Source organism: Neofelis nebulosa, chromosome 13, assembly GCF_028018385.1.
Source record: "Neofelis nebulosa isolate mNeoNeb1 chromosome 13, mNeoNeb1.pri, whole genome shotgun sequence".
Lineage (NCBI taxonomy): Eukaryota > Metazoa > Chordata > Mammalia > Carnivora > Felidae > Neofelis > Neofelis nebulosa.
This window is the reverse complement of record NC_080794.1, coordinates 86,570,884-86,582,982: the sequence shown is the minus strand read 5'-3', so window position 1 is coordinate 86,582,982 and position 12,099 is coordinate 86,570,884. Positions and strand designations below refer to the sequence as shown.

The window sequence follows — 12,099 nt, the reverse complement described above, 5'->3', positions numbered from 1 at the left end:
GAGACTCCTCCTAGCCTGACTCTGCCCCCCTGCACCCAACCCTGCTCAGCTGGTCTCATTGGCTGTCCTTCCTTACCTCAGGGTCCCTAAACCCGCTGGTAGAAGGCTTATCTGTCTCTACTTGTCTCTGCCCTACAAAATCCAGCCTCTTCCTTGATCTCTTGCCCCCAGGGCTCTTCCTTCTGCCTCCTGCCGTGCCCGCCCTGGACCCTGTGGTGGTGTGCACTTAGCTCTTTCTGAATCGCTGTGGCTGTGGCCCTCCCAGCTTGTCCCCGCAACCCGTGAATGTGTAGAAGACCCACGAGGAGTAGCCCCTTCTTCCATGAAGCTCTCCCTGATACTCCCATCCACTCCCCTGCCCCCTCCCTCTTCCATTTGAGCGCTCGTGGCTCCTGCACCTCTCTGGATCCCCACCCTCCCGACTGTCTTCACTTTGGATTACGGTCCTGCGGGCATGCTAGTCAAATGCCCTGGATTGTAAATGCCGGTGGGCGCGCGCCTGCCACCCTGAGTCACTCTGGGCAGCCCTCCTGCACCCGAATTAATCTGAATTGCATTATCCACGCTTCCCAAGGTGATCCAAGTCAGAGCCATTCAAATCACGGACCAGCAGAGGGACGGAATTCTCCGGAAGGCGCTGCAGAATTCCTTCTCTAGCAGATCTGCCTTCAGTGATGATTCTTGGCTGGAGCGAGCATTAAAATTAATTTGCATTCCCAGAGCATCGAGCTGGAGAAGTGACCCAGCAGATATGAGATGGCTGGGGAAGTCATCGCAGTAATAAAAATGTGCTGTTCATCACGCAGCTAGCTGAGCACCAGCCCCGTGGTCCCACGTTGTTGCCTGGTCTGATCTTGGGAATGTTTTTCCATAAGACATCTGAATAAATATTTGGGGGTAGTTCTCCCGCCATTACTCACAAAGGAGTTTTTAAATGCGCTTATCAGATAAAAGTAATTGTTACTTCATCAGCCTGCAAAGAAAACAAGGAGCATGATTTAGCTAAAAGACTCTTTCCCTGGTTCAGAGATACTCCTTTTCTCGATTGCCTGGATTTTATTTTCCAAATGATTTCCCTCTTATCCCACAATGCAGTGCAGTAGTAAACCTTGCAGTGACACTGAGGACATAAATCTACTTGGCAATGAGAAGGAAAGTTTATTCATCATCTGTAAATCACCATATTTTGTGGTTCTCGAAAAAATCCTGGGAAACCCTGGAATTGGAGCAAACAATGACTCTCGTATCAACAGTTAATCTTTCGGACTTTCACCAACTGTTGCTGTTTTATGGTGAGGAGTGTGATTTGAGCCATTGTTAAAGTTCCTTTAAATGAGTAATTTAGGGGCGCCTGGGTGGCTCAGTCAGTTGAGCGGCCGACTTTGGCTCAGGTCATGATCTCGCGGTCTGTGAGTTCGAGCCCCGCGTCGGGCTCTGTGCTGACAGCCTGGAGCCTGTTTCAGATTCTGTGTCTCCCTCTCTCTGACCCTCATTCATGCTGTATCTCTCTCTGTCTCAAAAATAAATATTAAAAAAAAATAAAAATAAATAAATGAGTAATTTAAACTTGCCTTTGAATACACACACCTTTTAAAGAAAATGTGGGGGCAAGTACACCAGATTTTCTTTCTAATAGAGTTTAAATCCTCTAGCTACAAATAATAACTTTGAAAACAGCATTACAACTGTTAAAGGCACTGAGAAGTTGTGCACCAATGAAGACTGCTTACATTTGTTTAACCATGTTTTCCCTAAACTTTTTTTTTTTTGTTTTTACCTTGGAATGCTTTGATCTACTTCTTGAGAGTTCACTTTGGAAATGTTGTTCTAGGAATCTTTGCTTATAGAAAGATCTACTATGCTTTGCTAAGGAAACCCCAACCAGAGTGTAAGTCTGACGTTTCCCACAGCAACCTGGGACGGCGGGAAGGGGGCCTTACCCTCCTTGCTGTATTCTTTTGGTCTAGCAGTGTCAGGAAGCAAGGGTGGAGGGCCGTGGGGGCCTCTGGGCAGCAGACTGTGGTGCTGGCTTCGCAGTCTGTGTTCGGCTTTGCCCCACTGGATGCTTGTGCGTTGACAGGCCCTGCCTAGACCGTGAGGGTTCCCCTGGCATCTGCACCAATGCCATCATGCTGGTACCCAGCACGATGTCCATCAGACAAGAGGAGCCAGGTAGTCCCTTTGGAACGTATGTCACAAGCGTGACCGTGTGACATAATGGGAGAAGGAGGGGGCTTGTCTATACCAAGAGCTCAGACAGGAGTGATGCAGGGGAGAGACCTCGCGGACACAGTCTCGCCTTCCTCTGTGGTCCCCGTGGCTTTTGTGGGAGCCAACAGAGAGCCTTGGGCCCCTTTATCCTTTGCTGGGTCTTTGAGGAGTGATTAAGTAATAAATGGAAATTTGTCTTTGGCCGCAGGGATGGAGTGTAGATGGAAAGGAGCAGGGGTGTTGGGGGGTGGTGAGAAAGCAAACAGAGTAGAAGAAATCCACCCCCCTTGTCCTCAAGGGGTTTCGCGCCACTTGGGGAAAGAGCTAGTCTGGCAGACAGCTGTAAACCAAGTCTAGAGCCACGTCGGAAAAGCCCCTGAGGGCTTGTGCTGCTGCTTTTGGTCTGAGTTCAGGATCTAACCAGGGAATTGCGTAAAGACTCCATTTATCTCCAAAACTGTTCTTAATAGACATGTTTGACCTGGGGATCTGTTTCCTTCAGCTGGAGCTGTGGTCCCCAGGCCCCATCTGCACCATGCTGGGTCAAGAGTTCTCCCATCACAGGGCGCCTGGGTGGCTCAGTCAGTTACGTGTCCGACTCTTGGTTTTGACTCAGGTTACGATCTCCCGGTTGGTGAGTTCGAGCCCCACATCGGGCTCTGCACTGCGCAGATCCTGCTTGGGATTCTGTCTCCCTCTCTCTCTGTCCTTTCCCCCACTCACTTTCTACCTCTCTTTCAAAAAAAAGAAAGAAAAGAAAAGAAACTTAAAAAAAAAAAAGAGTTCAGTTACGAAGATCCACCTGTGTTCTTGGTGAGCCCTTCTCATCACCATGCCATCCCCGCACCCAGGCTCTGAACTCGGGGTTGAATCTCTGTGCAGGAGCTGAGCTCTCCATGAAGAGAACGAGTGAGTCTTCTCTAACCAGGAGGCTTCGTACTCTGCTCCTCACACTGAGCCTGCAAAGAGAAACGGATGATCCCCGGAGACCTCTGGTTTATTTTTCATTTCTGAATGTTGTATGCCTTCGCCAGAAGGATCTGAGAGCCTCACTACACTCGCACACTTTGATAGCAGCCTCTCTGTTGTGTGGCCGGGTGGTGATTGGGACGAGCATCACTTTCACTTAAATGCCAGCATCTGGGCCGCGTCCACCACCTTCCGGGCCCCCGGAGCAGGCTGTTCACGGTGTGGAACTGTCATTCAGAGCAGGATTCCACCGAAGGCTTGAACAGATCTGAGAAAAATGGGAAACGGTTATCCAGCCCAAGACTTCATCCTCTCAAGAGCACTTCGGAAGCAAGCGGCCTAAGAGTCTTTCCACTTGCCTTTGTCCGGTGTGATGTGTACCATTTAATTTCTGGAGGGCTAATTAGTCCAAGCGAGACCCCTTTGCTATTGCCTCTGTCAAGCAGATTAGAGGTCCCATTGAAGGGAGATGAATAGAAATGAGGTGCAAGTAAGGAGATTCAACTCTTGAAAACCACCATGTGATTATTCCAGCGGCCGGATGGTCAGCTGCTCATTGGCTCTGAACGGCTCACTGGCAAAATGAGCAGCCTTGTGATCTCAGAACACGAGATTTGGGGGGCCTTTTTTTAGAGAACATCCTCAGAGATGTTCCCCCCAAACACACCCCATTTTCATTCCTTTTGGGAGGCCCTGTCTCTAATAGAAGATTCTGAGAGGTGTAGACTTGGTGTCTACACTCCAAAGTGGTTTGTTGGCTCCCTGCTGGATTCTCTCCAACAGGCATCCCTTGGTTTTGGTGTTTCTAAGATAGGGGAAGCAAGTGCCTGAAGGATTCTTCAAAGTGCTCAGGGTGACTGCAGAAAATGAGCTTCTGGGAGGGCATTGTAGTAATAAATCCAGTGTGAACTTGATTATCATTTAGATTACTTGTTCAATAGGGAAAATGAAGCTTTGCAATCAGAGCGGTAGATAAGGGCTCTGTGCGCAGAGGAAAAAGAACCTCAGCCCCATAAACAACCAATCTGCTGGCGTCTGGGTGATCCTTGCTGCCTCCTGGCAATACTGTCAGCCCCCTGAATGTGGAGTCCACCCATCTGTGTGTATGTGTGTGTATATGTGTGTGTGTATGTGTGTGTGTTCACATGTAGGAGGTGAGGGCTGTAATAAACACCCACAGGTATTTATAGAGATTGACGGGGTATCGGGGCTCAGCTTTTACTCAGCTGCTCTCCCAGAGCAGCCTCCGAAGCACCAAAATCTTGGTAGCTGGTTATTGGCTGACTTTGAAACAGGCAAGGGCTTAAGCATGTCTGGCCTTGCAAATTAAATGATCAACACAGGCCCTATGGCTTGGTTACGGTAATGAGCCAGACACAAGAGATTGGGAGTGGGAGGGGGGGGGCGCAGGGCACGACTTTCTAGAAATACAGAAATGGGCAATTTACCTTAGTCATTTTATTGAAAAAACTGAAAACAACCCCCAAACTTCCTCGATCTGAATGTTAATGAGAAGTGACTACAGCCATGGTTTTCTTTCCTCTATATCAGTGAGTTAGAACAACAAAGCTTCAAGGAAAATCCATAAAAGACCAGTAAGCAGGCTGAAAATTGTTCTCGCCCGTCACTTTAATTTCATAAAGGCAGAATTTTCATTCCAAGAGAACGGATAGATGCGATTTCGCTGTATTTTTGAGCAAAGCTCATGCAGGATGGTTTCTATTCCCTGAAATGAGGTCCCAGATGGGTCCCCTGCACCTGTCCTCGTAAAACCATCTCTGGCTGCAGGAGGGTCCCAGTGGGGCTGCCTCATTCCTCTCCACCGTTGGGGACAGCTCTTCCTTTTTCAAGATTCGGCTTAGCTGTCTGCTGCTCGGAAGTCTCCCCCAGAGCCCTGGACCCCACACAGACCCTTGGTTCTGGCCCCTAAAGGCCTCATTTATCTGGCTCTCACCCTGGGCTTAGTTCCCCGGGTGTCTCACCAGAGCGCCGAAGAGGTGAAAGCATTAACAGTCATGACATGAATGGCCAGTCCAACGCACAGCCTGGACGTCACCCTGATTCCTGTCTCCCGGCCCACACCTCACTTTGCACATGGGCAGTGTCCCTGAGGCTGGAGACCACCTGCTTCCCGGCCCCGGGAGCACCGCCGTCTCCAGGATCCCCCCCCAGGTGCCTGATCTGCCTCCCTTCGGCCTGTTTGTACCCCCTCCACCCGGTTTGCGTATGAACAGCCACCGGTCGTCTCCTAACAACACACGTCGGATCTCCTGTGTGAACCCCACGTGGCTCTCTGTCTCTCTCACTGTGGACAAAAAGCTCCTAAAAACAGGCCTGCAGAGCATAGTACGGATGCCTCCCAGTTTGTGTGCACGTTAGCATCATCTGGAGCTTGGGGTTCATGTTTCCAATGCCCACGCGCGGGGATCGTGGTCAAAGCCCCCTGGTGGTTGTCAGGGGTGACCTGGGGGGAGAATGTTGCTGTCTTTGACCTTGGGCCAGCCACTGGCCTGACATCACCTCGCGCCTCATGCCCTCCTGCCTCCCTCGTTGGTTCCCACCAGGCCTCCCCACTGCTGGTCTTGTGGTCATTTGGGTTGTGGTTTAAATACCTCCTCCCCCGAGGGGCCCTCCCGACCGCCCCGGCCCCCCTCTACCATGCGGCCATCAGAGCACTTGCCTGATTCTTTGTGGCCAGTTTGTAAATTATCTGGCCTCCCCCCTCCACAAATGAAATTCATGGTGGCAGGATCCTACCTACTTTTGTTTTCTTCTGAGCCTCCCCTGGTGACGTAGGAGTTGCTCATTAGATGTAGGAGGAAGGAGGATAAGAGAAACAAAGTTTGGGTGCATCTCATGGGAAGGCAGCTGGCACTCATCAGGATGCCCCAAAATATGGATTCTGCAGTACAAATTGGCAGCAGTGTTCTGAGGTCAAGAGCCTGTGTGGACGGGGCTGGACTGATTTGGGCTGAAACCCAGCTCTTTGAAGTCCGATTACCTGGACGCTAAAGCACAAAGAAATCACGCGCATGTCACAGGGTTGGTGTGCAGGTCAGGGGAGATCAGGTAGGAAGGCGTCCAGTGAACCCTAGCGGTCCTGCTATAAATCACAACGTGGACCCCTCGGATGTGACACACGGCTCTCAAAGTGCCAGGCCGGGCTCTGTTCGCCCCCGTGAGGTTGGGAGCCATTAGCGACACCCTTGTTTTATTTCACACAACTTCCTCCAGGGGCATAGACCTGCCGCCTCTCTCTTCCCTCCCCAGCAGAACAAAAGGTCTCACCGTTCATCCGATGTGTTTGGTGCTGTTAGGAAAACTCAAGTCAGCAGCCGAGGAGCAGACACTTTCCCAAAGCGTGGGTGGAGCCCACCAGCTGGGGCGCGCCCTCTTGGACGGAGCCCTGCTTGTTTTTTGTACCTAACGGGGCTGCTGGGCCCCGAATTCAAATTTCCGCTGAGGCACAGCAGGCCACGAAGAGTTCAGAAAACAAAACAGTGGAGGTGCCAAGGAGCTCGCATTTGCTTTTGTTTCCTCTTGGAAACAAAACCAAAGCTCCATTGTGGTATCAGGTGCTCTAAAGAAACAAACTTAAAAAAAAAAAAAAATCTGATTTCCCAGAGGAGACGGCGTACAATTGGATTAAGATTGTGAAAAAAAAAAGTCACAACTCCAATTTGTATTCGTATTCCCTTGGAACACTGTCTGTCTGTCTGTCTGTCTGTCTGGGTTGACTTCCCTCTACTCTTGAGCGGCTCCTGAGCGAGTGCTAATCCAGGTTTGAGTCTAATTTTTTGTAGAGGTTCCTTCTCCTCGCCTGAGTGGGGGTCTTCAACCAGTCATACAAGTGCTCACCCAAGCGCATAAGTGCCCACCTTGAGGTGCCACCCCATTTCCTTGGGAAAGTGATTAGGTTGTGTCTGAGGCTCTCCACTCTGGCCTGGTCCTACCTGGAGCGAAGGCCAGGTGTGGGCTGCTGGGAGGCACCCTGGAGATCTTCGCGGTGATGTTGGCTGCTCCTTTCTCATACCTTTCCAAACACTGGGGACATTTCCCTCTAGCTGGGAACATTCTTCTGATTGTTTTGACCCCCCTCGTATTTCTTCTCTGAGTCTTCCCTTTGAAGTTTAGCAAGGGTGCCATTTTTTCTTTTGCATTGAGTAACCAGACAGACTACAAGCTCAGCCACTGTGTTGTTTCCAACTTGTCAATCAGTACCAGTGTTTTCTTTCTCCAGAGGGGACAAATTTGTTAGCATCCCTCTCTTTACCCACCCCCCTTCGTGTATATTCATGGAAAATTCTGTAAGCCCGAGAAGTCTTGCGTGGCTCTACTGAGTGAGGGGATAGATCCACGTGGAGATTAATAGAGACACATGGGGTCTTTGCTGGGGATCCCAAGGAGCCCCTTTCAACTCTGTGACACTTAGCTAGGATGCTGCGTCGTGTGCCTGCTTTGCTCAATGGAAGGGGTAAACTGGTCACTGTCTAGGTGTTTCAGAAAGCATGGCAGCTTCTCAGCTGTAACTCCATGTAACACGTACCCCAAGAGTATTTTTGCGTGACCGACTCTTGGTTAATCCATAGGGTGGAGAGCATCGTGGGGATTTAAGTTATTGCAAAAAGGTACATATACACTGTTTTGAAAACATACGTACTGGGGCGCCTGGGTGGCGCAGTCGGTTAAGCGTCCGACTTCAGCCAGGTCACGATCTCACGGTCCGTGAGTTCGAGCCCCGCGTCAGGCTCTGGGCTGATGGCTTGGAGCCTGGAGCCTGTTTCCGATTCTGTGTCTCCCTCTCTCTCTGCCCCTCCCCCGTTCATGCTCTGTCTCTCTCTGTCCCAAAAATAAATTTAAAAAAAAAAAAGAAAACATACGTACTAATTTGGGGCACCTGGGTGGCTCAGTCGGTTAAGCGTCCAACTCTTGCTTTCCGCTCGGGTCACGATCTCATGGTTTGTGAGTTCGAGCCTTGCGTTGGGCTGTGTGCTGACAGTGCAGAGCCTGCTTGGGGATCTCCCTTCTGCCCCTCCTGCGTGCGCACGCGCTCTCTCTCTCTCAAAATAAATAAACTGTTAAATAAATACGTACCACTTTTAATCTACAAACCTCATTGTAATTAGTAATATGTATTTACACTGAAAACATTCCAGACTCATAGTGATTTTCAGTCACTGTGCACTTTCTCAAAGGACCCTAGACAGGCGTTCCTACTATGTTGTTGTCCGTTGCCTTTCCGACTCTGAAAAGGGGTATTCCCGCCGTGAGAATGGATTCAGAGGCTGAATGTCCCTGGGGGGGGGCCCACTTATGAGTATCAACCCCTGCTCTCAAAATGCTCTAGCGATAGCTGGGAGACTTCCTTGTCCTCAGAGGTACCAAAAACCTAGTGTGGAGATCTTTTGTGGGTGAAATGACCAGACACCCGTACCCAAGGTGACCCTGAGGCACATTTTGGGGCCACCGTAGCACTGCCCCCCGCAACCTAGGAATGTTGCTAGATGAAGCACACAAAGGAGTCACTGTCTACAAGGTATGTTAGACGCTGACCTTGTACTTCACGCCCGCGTTTAACTGTCATCAAGACCAACCTGCTGGTTGTCAGTTTCAGTCCGTTTATGGTATGTGAGTGTCCACTGAACCCTGCCGTGTTTGTGACAGGTGGGGGCTTAGACTGAGGCTCAATAACCAAGTGTGTCCTGGGCCCACTGTAACGTTTCTCTAGAAATGTGCAATAGCCATAGCTTCTGAAATTAATCTTTCTGTTTCTTTCCAGATAACTTGTTCAAACCCAAAGAAAGGTACATTTCGGAGAAGGAGATGCACCTGCGATCTAAAAGGTACTTGGTGGTGGTTGGAGGTCAAGAAGTTGTGGGGGAAGATGGCGGACGGGGGGGCCGACGCATCCAAGTGCCGTCCAGAGCGGCCATTGTTGTCAGCTCTGCCTCTACGGTCTGAGGTCTTCTTGGCCGTGAATTTGAGAAGCTGGCTGAAAGAAGTGCGTCTGTCCAATCGCACCTCGGAACATTAATGCCGTTCTTGGAAAAGCCTTGGGCAAGCGGTGGGTCTTGGCTTCTGAACTGATCCGGTAACTGGTCTCTGAGAGATCCCCAGGCTCGTAATGGGAGCGCTTCTGCACGCTCTCATCGTCTCTGTGGGCAGGAGCCGTCGGTCGCGGTGCACCTTTGAAGGTAATTTCGGGAGGAGGACAGAGGTGGTTTTTCTCCTGAGGGCCTGGACGGTGGCGGAGCCTGCCGAAGAGAGTCCAAACTTGGAGGCCACTGGCGTGTGGGAGCCCGCAAAGCCACAGAGGGCCACGCGCTGGGCGTTCCCGCTGTTCCATCCCCGGCGGTCTTGGAGGGCTCGCCGTCCACAAGCTAGCTCTCCTTGTTCTGTGTGGCTGGTTGCTGCCCTAGACCCCTACTAATTCCCACCCACCTGCTGCACACAAAGGGGGCCATTCTTTCTGAGCCCCGGCCTCGTCACCAAAATGTTATAACTCAGCAGTGTTGGCCAAGTGTTGGCCATTTTACTGCCGTGCCAGTAAAATGTCATCAGTTTATCATAAAGTATCTAGCGCTGGGAGGAGCTGTAATAATTAAACCAAACTGATAGTGTGCTGAGAGAAACTACGGAAATAGGAAGAATATGTTTCTCCACGGCCCAGGCACAGCATTTCTGCTTTTACCATGATTGTATCACTTCTGTGATAATTAGCCAACTTCGGTCATCTGCAGGGAACCCCTTTGTGAGTGAAAAAGTGCAAGGGAGGAGAAAGGGGGCCATCCCATTAGCAACCTGGTTCACCGCCTTCTAGCTGGGGGTTTATAGGGCCACTGGGTTTTCAGACTTGCCGTTTTAGAAGTGTAGGGTTGTGTATACCTCAGGCCAAAAGTATTCCTTTTTCAACTCAGTGAAAAAATTCAGCCAACTCTCTCCCTCCCAGTCTCCAAACCCAAAACTGCTATTATGGAGCCTTGCAATTAAAATGATAGAGCTCAAGGCAGCACTCATGGTGGACAGGATCGTCCTATCGTTTTACTAAAGAGGAAACTGAGGTTCAGAGAGGACACACAAGCCAGGTTAAGGTGCCTCCCCTGGAAGGAGTCAGTGCTGGGGTTTTCACTCTGTGCCCTGAATGGGCTTTGACCCTGGCCCTCAGTCCTCAGTCGCACCAGAGCTTTCTTTTCTTTTGTTTTCTTTGTTAGTAGTTTTTATCTTAAAAACTCAAAACAGTGGAGATAAAGCTACAGTCCCCCATGACCAACTGTCTTCCCCCCACACCACGTCCCTGCACCCAGGCCTTTCTTCAGAGACCCACGCTTATCAGCTGTCTGTGTGTCCTTTCTGTGCCTGAAAATAGACTTTTACTTCTACATCTACAATTATCCATTTTTTTAAATTTTTTTTTACATTTTATTTATTTTTGATAGAGACAGAGCACAAGTGGGGGAGGGGCAGAGAGAGGGGGAGACCCAGAATCCCAAGCAGGCTCCAGGCTCCGAGCCGTCCGCCCAGAGCCCGACGTGGGGCTGGAACTCACAAACCGCGAGATCGTGACCCGAGCCGAAGTCGGACGCTTAACTGACCGAGCCACCCAGGCGCCCCTACAATTGTCCAATTTTTAACCATAAAAGGGCATCATATTATATATATTTTTTCCATAGCCTTTTTTCACTTTATGTCTGCGGGGTCTTTCTATGTCAAAAGATACAGTTATGGATGATTTTCCTCATTCACTTAAATATCTGCCATGTGGTACATCGTATGGATATACCGTAGGTTATTTAGAAAATCCTTTTAACAAAATACTGCATCCAGGCCCCTAGGAGTGAGACCCGGAATTTTTACCTGAAACTGCCCACATGATTCAGATGGTTGGTGTCAGGAAGACGGTTTCTGTGCATCTGAAGGGATTTCCACCATGGAACTTTGGGACATTCAGCTTGCCTACTGATTCCTTACAGTCCTCTCCCTGGCCCTTTCTAGAATAGTTCCTGGATATGGCAACCGTGTGTTCATTTATTCCTTCAAACCGAGTCAACGGCATAAGCTTTTCCCAGACGTTTTCTGCTACCTGGTCGGGGGACAGTGCTGTGTAGAGATGGACAGACCAAGGTTCGAAGCCCAGCCCATCCTCTAGCTGACGGACTTTACATGAGTCTCCCGGCCTCGCTGGGGCTCGGGTTCTTCATTCCCATGGAAGCAGGACACTGCGTGCCTCTCTCGACTGTTGTGACGATTGAGAACATTCACGTCAGGTGGTCAGCCCGGTGCTCAGAAACCAAGATAATGTCACCTGCTAATTTTGTCATCATTAATATTTTTATACTTCGTTAATTACTATTTTAACAGTGGAACCGATTAAACAAATTTTGTCTGGCTTTCAGACATGAAAGAACATGACAAAAAGGTGTTGATCCACGTGCCATGTATCTAGCAAAACCCAAAAGCCCAGGCGCAGCCGCTCTACTGTGTCTGTGGATTCTCGCAGAAATATTGTTTGGTGTCAGTATGCAAACAGCTCCTGTTAGGAGGTAGGAAAGAAGGGTCCAGAAGAAGGTCTCTTGGGCCCCACTTCCCTTGAAAACTCCTCATTTTACACCAGGACAAGAGCATAATACGTATGCCTGAGACGTATTTGGAAGCAGTTTGATTAGGAAGGCATCAGGTTAAGGGGTAAATACACATTTGTGTGTGTGTTATTCCAGCACAATTCCTATTACTTCCATGTATTCAGCGCTCTGTTTCTAAGTCACAGGAAGGTAAAAATAAATTGTAGGAAAATGGTACCTGGGGCAAGTTTACACGGAGGGGCAAAGCAGTAGGTTTGGAATCTCTCGCTTTAAACAAGCATGTCTTAGACAGTAGGAGGGGGAGGTGGCAAAGAAGGGACAGTCACTCCCACAGCTGGCT

The 12,099-nt window shown here is 49.8% G+C and overlaps 1 protein-coding gene across 8 annotated transcripts in view; it reads left to right on the top strand.

Moving 5' to 3' along the window:
• The window catches only part of C13H10orf90 (chromosome 13 C10orf90 homolog), a 266,729-nt gene that overhangs the window by 254,047 nt on the left and 583 nt on the right, over positions 1 to 12,099 (top strand). For all 8 annotated transcript variants that reach the window (XM_058698098.1, XM_058698097.1, XM_058698104.1 and 5 more), the window contains one exon: positions 8,960 to 9,023. In XM_058698098.1, the coding sequence (XP_058554081.1) occupies positions 8,960 to 9,023 (64 nt within the window). The remainder of the gene's footprint in view (positions 1 to 8,959; positions 9,024 to 12,099) is intronic.